Source organism: Cyanistes caeruleus, chromosome 13 (assembly GCF_971803275.1).
Source record: "Cyanistes caeruleus chromosome 13, bCyaCae1.hap1.1, whole genome shotgun sequence".
Lineage (NCBI taxonomy): Eukaryota > Metazoa > Chordata > Aves > Passeriformes > Paridae > Cyanistes > Cyanistes caeruleus.
The window spans coordinates 9,064,304-9,070,303 of record NC_141713.1 but is presented as its reverse complement, the minus strand read 5'-3'; the positions used below and the strand labels follow the sequence as shown (position 1 = coordinate 9,070,303).

At 56.4% G+C, this 6,000-nt stretch overlaps 1 protein-coding gene across 1 annotated transcript; it reads left to right on the top strand.

Moving 5' to 3' along the window:
• Positions 1 to 1,296: 1,296 nt before the first annotated feature.
• On the top strand, positions 1,297 to 5,728 carry MEX3B (mex-3 RNA binding family member B). The gene is made up of 2 exons (XM_023946360.2): positions 1,297 to 2,130; positions 3,133 to 5,728. Exons 1-2 carry the CDS (start codon positions 1,872 to 1,874, stop codon positions 4,548 to 4,550), a joined length of 1,677 nt encoding a protein of 558 aa, XP_023802128.2. The 5' UTR covers positions 1,297 to 1,871; the 3' UTR covers positions 4,551 to 5,728.
• The last annotated feature ends 272 nt before the right edge of the window (positions 5,729 to 6,000 follow it).

Sequence of the window (6,000 nt, the reverse complement as noted above, 5' to 3'; positions counted from 1 at the left end):
CTGTGACTTGTTACACTTGTTTGTACAGGCAGCTGGCTAAACAGATCCGGGTGCACTTGTAAACGTCTGTCCCTGTCACACCTGATACTGGAAAACAATCGCTTATTACATGATTACTCTGAAAAGTCAGTGTTTTGTACCTGACAGCTGGCAAGGACTGAGTATGGGCGCTTACAGAGGCTCGGGAAAGAGCCAGAGAAATCAAATGTGTTGGTGGTGGTTTTATGACAACGGTGAGGGCACTTTCATGTCTAATCCTCCCATGAAGGGAGGACCTTATGACTGAGTATTTAAGAAAAAAAACACTTCTGCTGGTTGAAGGGTCCTGTGGTGACAGGGGTGAAAGTCATTTGGTCATACAAGGTCCAAGGAAGAGGAGATTTATTTTCTAGTGGTTTAGACGTGTAAGACGGGTGTAAGACACTGGTGACACTACGCTGGAGCAGCTGTGCGGGAGGCGTTCCCACCTTTGGGGCTCTTTGTGAGCAGAAACGCGGGGAGCCGGGACCGAGGTGTCACCGCGCTCCGGCCGGAGCCGCCCCGCAGCGCCGGGACCCGGCCGCGCTCGGGTCACGGCCGTCACCCCGCGCCCCGGGGCGCGCCGAGCCGGGCAGGGCGGGGCCGGGAGGCGCCTCCGCCGCCGCAGCACGGGCCCGCGGGCGGCGGGCCGGGCGGAGCGGAGCGGAGCGGGCGGAGCGGGCGGAGCGGAGCGGGCTGAGGGCCCGGCCGGACCCGCCCCGGCCGCGGCCCCGCGCGGGCGCACTGCGCGCGCCGGGCCCGGGAGGGAGCGGGGCGGGAGCGGCGCGCAGGCGCGGGGCGCGCGCCGGGCGGGGCCGCGCGGGAGCCGGCGGGGGGTTCCGCGCGCCCGCGGCCGCCGCCCGCGGGGCCGGTGAAGGGGCGGCGGCGCTGCCGGCGCGGGGCCGGGGCCGGTGCGGGGGCGGTGCCGGGGGCTCTGCGGCGCTGCCGCTCCCGAGCCCGGCGGCGCGCGAAGGGCACCCCCCCCCCGCACCCCAAACCAACCCGCCCCCCCCCCCGCGCAAAAACGCACCCCAAGCGCAGCCCCCTCCGCCGGCGCTCAGGTGGGGCTGGCGGCGGGCGCTCGGGGAAGCGGGGCGGGCGGAGGGGCGGGGGAGGTGGGGGGGGGGGGAAGCAGCGGCCGGCGGGCCGGGGCCCGGCATTGTTCGGCAGCCGACAACAAAGAGCGGGGCCGGGCCGGGCCGGGCCGGGGGGGCAGCGCCGGCCCCTCCGCGCCGCCCCGGCCAATCGCGGCGCGCGGCGGCGGCGCGCGGTGACAGCGAGCGGCGCTTACGCCGCGGCGCCCGGCGCGGCCCCCGCTCCCCGCCCCGCGCCCGCCCGCCTCTCCAGAGCCGTCTGGCTGCAGCAGAGCCTCAGACAGAGGAGGGGAGAGGAGGAAAAAAAAAACGCTGAGTGAGTGGAGTGGAGCCTGGGAGGGGCTCCTTAAAGAAACGCTGCCGCCGCTTGGCATTGTGGCCGGCGAGGAACTCGAGGGGGGGAAGCCATCGGAGCTCCTCTCGCTTATCCTCTTCCCACCCCCCCCACCCCACCCCCAGCCGACAAAAAAAAAAAAAAAGAAAAAAAAAAAAAAGCCGACCGAAAAAAACCTCGGGGGGGGAGTCGTGGGGGGGGTCCTGAGAACATCTTATAAACCGGATTGCACTGAGAGGAGGAAAAAAAAAAAGCAAAAAAGATACAAAATATACAAGCAAAAGGCAACAATTCCCCGGTCTCCAGCAGTCGCCCACCCTCCCTTCCCTTCTCTCCTGCTGGCCATCTGCCTTGGGTTCTCCTTTGTGTCTGATCTCTTACTACTGAGCCGAGCGCAGGCGGAGGGTGCACCACACACAGGGACTATGCCCAGCTCGCTTTTTGCAGACATGGAGAGGAACGGGAGCGGCGGCGGCGGCGGTGGTGGTGGTGGTGGCGGGGGAGAGACCCTGGATGACCAAAGAGCCCTTCAGATCGCCCTGGATCAGCTCTCCCTGCTGGGGCTGGACAACGACGAGACGGGCTCCATTTACGACAACGAGCCTCGGAAAAAGAGCGTGAACATGACTGAATGCGTCCCGGTGCCCAGCTCGGAACATGTCGCTGAGATAGTGGGGAGACAAGGTGGGTGCCTGCATGCAGGGGGTGTGGGGGCGCGGGTCTCCCCTCCGCGCTGCCGGCCGGGCGGCTCAGATGCGACACTGGCCATTCCCAGGAACGCTGCAGCCGTGCGGTGCTGCCCAGTGCCGGCTTCCCCCAGACAAAGAAAGTGCAGCAGGAGACGTGATGTTTCCGAGGAATGTTATGCATCGGTTTCGAGATGCGCTTTCAGCCGCCGGGTTGGGGAAAAAAAAAAAAATCAGGAAAATAATAAAAATCTGTCCTTTCCTCCGGCTGCAAAAGTTAAGATTTTGCAAGAGGAAACGGGAGGAAAATGGGAGCCTCGGTGCTTCCCCCGCCACCACCACCCCAAAGTTAGAAATCTTGGATTATTTTTAAGGAAGAGAAATGGAGTGGAGAAGTGGAACAATGGGGTTGGAATAAAGCATCCGCAGTGGGGAATATGGCTCATTCGGTACAGCCTCTGCTCCTCACCTTAAGAACTGATTTTATTTTTCCAAAAGGAAAGTGCTGAGCAGGAATGTGGACTGGCGGGTGTGTTGATTTGTGAGGGCTGCTTGCACTTTATCATTTTATTTCATTTAATTTTGTTTTTCTGGCAGTGCAGTTTCCCTGCACCCTTTTTTTATTTTTTTTTTTTCTGCTCCCTTTTTAATTTTTTTTTTTTTTTTTAATTTTTTTTTTTTCTCCTTGTGTTGCCGACCCTGTGAACTGCATTTCGGTAGTTTTGGGGCAGTTTGCATGGCAGATGTGTCGGTGGCCACTTGCGATGCCTTTGGGCGTGTGCCAGGGCTATGGGCTGACATTACTTTACACCGTGACCGAGGCTCCCGCACGAGATGCCAGCGATCACCTGGGCTTGGGGGCAATGTGTTTCGGGTGGGTGTGTTTTTTTTTTTCCCCTCCCTAGCTGCACCCAAACAATGGGTTGTAACCGGTTCTCCCCCACCACCTCCCCTTCCTCCCCCTCCCCTTCGCCCTCCATCTCCCGCATGTCGTTCCCAGGTTGTAAAATCAAAGCTCTGCGGGCAAAGACCAACACCTACATCAAGACCCCGGTTCGCGGGGAGGAGCCGCTCTTTGTTGTGACGGGCAGAAAGGAAGATGTGGCCATGGCCCGCAGGGAGATCATCTCTGCGGCCGAGCACTTCTCCATGATCCGAGCCTCGCGGAACAAGAACACAGCCCTGAACGGCACCGTTCCCGGTCCCCCGAACCTGCCCGGCCAAACCACCATCCAGGTGCGGGTGCCTTATCGCGTGGTGGGCTTGGTCGTGGGGCCCAAGGGGGCCACCATCAAGCGCATCCAGCAGCAGACGCACACGTACATCGTGACCCCGAGCCGGGACAAGGAGCCGGTCTTTGAGGTAACGGGCATGCCGGAGAACGTGGACCGGGCCCGGGAGGAGATCGAGGCTCACATCGCCATGCGCACCGGCGGCATCATCGAGCTGACGGACGAGAACGACTTCCACGCCAACGGCACGGACGTGGGCTTCGAGCTGAACGGCACGGGCAGCCTCTGGAGCAAGCCCACGCCGCCCAGCATCACACCCACCCCGGGCCGCAAGCCCTTCTGCAACTACCGCAACGACAGCTCCAGCTCGCTGGGCAGCGCCTCCACCGACTCCTACTTCGGGGGCGGCACCGGGGGGGGCGGCAGCGCCCGCCTGGCCGACTACAGCCCCCCGAGCCCGGCGCTGAGCTTCTCGCACAACGGCAACAACAACAACAACAGCGCCAACGGCTACGTGTACGGCGGGGGCGGCGGCGACGTCCTCTCCTCCCCGGACTGCTGCTCCGAGCTGCCCTTCGACTCGCCGCCCGGCTTCGACCTGGCGCCCGCCCCGCCGCCCGGGGCCGCCCTCCTCTGGCCGCAGTTCGAGCGCGGCCCCGCCGCGCCGCCCTCGCCCGCGCCCTCGCCCGCCGCCGCCGCCGCCGCCTTCCCGGGCGCCGCGCCCGCCAATGCCAACCTGGCGCTGCTGGTGAGCGGCCCCCGGCGCGGCGCCGCCCCGCCCCCGGCGCGGCTCTCCCCGCCCCTGCACGGCAGCGCGGCCGGCACCGAGCACCCGCTGGCGCGGCGGGTGCGCAGCGACCCCGGCGGGCGGCTGCTGGCCGCCTCCTACCCGCTCTACGCCAACGGGCTGGGCGCCCACCTGCCCGGGCTGCCCTCCGACTCCTCCGCCTCCTCCTCCTCCTCCTCCAGCTCCTCGTCCAGCTCCTCCTGCTCCTCCTCCGGCGTGCGGCGGAAGGGCAGCCGCGACTGCTCGGTGTGCTTCGAGAGCGAGGTGATCGCGGCGCTGGTGCCCTGCGGCCACAACCTCTTCTGCATGGAGTGCGCCAACCGCATCTGCGAGAAGACGGAGCCGCAGTGCCCCGTGTGCCACAGCGCCGTCACCCAGGCCATCCGCATCTTCTCCTGAGCGCCGCGGGGCCCGGGCCGGGCAGCGGCCGAGGGAGGGCTGGGGGGTGGTGTGACAGCGGGTGCATGCTATAAATAATAACGGGCGACTCCATTCTAGTGCTAGGCTAGTTTTTACACTGTACTTTAATACGAAGCTTCCAAAACTCCCCCTTTTTTTTATAAACAAACAAACGAACAGAAAAAAAAAAAAAAAAAAAAAAGAAAAAAATTTGAAAGTAGAAGATGCTTATGATGATGACAATGGTGTGTGGACTGTTAGTAAAACGTGCTGGTAGTTTCTAGGATGCTTATTACAAAATAATTAAATCTATGGGTGGATACTTTTCTGAATGTTCTTGAAAGGGCAAGAAGTTCCTGTGAAAAACCATGATACTGCAGCTTTATCAGACTTTAAAAAAGAAAAAAGAAAAAAAAACCAACAAAACTGTAACATATCTCTTATATATATTAAAAACGTTTAAAGGTTTTAAAGATAAATTGCATTAATACAGATTGAAGTATTTTATTCTTTTTTGACTTGAAAAATTATATTTCATATTGCAAAGATGTTTACAAGTATTTTAATTTAAGTTCAGTGAACTTTTTGTAGCTGGGTTAAATCTTTTTTATTTTAGTATGGCCTTATGGCAAAGAACACTGTATTATTTTAATATCACACAATTGTGAACAGAATTACAAACCATAAAATGTGTAATGCTTTGAACAGTATTCTGTTGGGATGGAGATTTTATAGGTTCAGAAAAAATCTTTTAAATCTGCTTCACCCAGCATATTTTCTATTCAGTGATATAAAGCATATTTTATTCTATATTATTACAAAAATGGAAATGTATAAACATATGTCAAAAGGAACTGTTGAAGCTTTCTAACATTTGTATAAATAGAATTCAGTGGAAATTACAAAAATTCTGTTGCACCACTATAGTTTTAGTATTTCTATTTTAATACATTTGTTTACCACTTGTTTATGTATATGTAGGTGACGTTACTTGAGCTTAAATGTACTTTACTGAGCAAAGTTTAAAAACAAAGTATATTTTATTTTATGATAAAGGGCCTTTAACCTCATGGTCAAATACTAATATTATATTTGCTGAGACAAGATTTGAAATTGTATCAAGAGTTTTATTTTTCTGACATTTAAAGTTCTACATAATAAAAGTAAAACTTAAGTAATGGTGCTACTTCATGTTTTTTTAAGTATTTCTATATAAATAAAATAAAATATTACAGAAAAAAAAGGCACTCTGTGTGTTGATTTGATTTCATATGCTGAGAGTTCTCCCTGGATTTTTTGTTTCCTGCTTGTATCAGTGAAACATGTTGGGACTTTAAACTGTGTCATGCTAATGTTGCTGGAACTCATGCTTCCAGAATAAACTTAACAGTTACCATATCTTATAATATGATTTTAAGAAAAAAAAAAGTGGTTTTTTTTTTTTTAATAT

Bases quoted from the DNA above. Each gene is read 5' to 3' on its own strand.
- MEX3B (XM_023946360.2), top strand. From the start codon at position 1,872: ATGCCCAGCTCGCTTTTTGCAGACATGGAGAGGAACGGGAGCGGCGGC. The intron at 2,131-3,132 runs GTGGGTGCCTGC...TGTCGTTCCCAG, and splicing joins TGAGATAGTGGGGAGACAAG to GTTGTAAAATCAAAGCTCTG.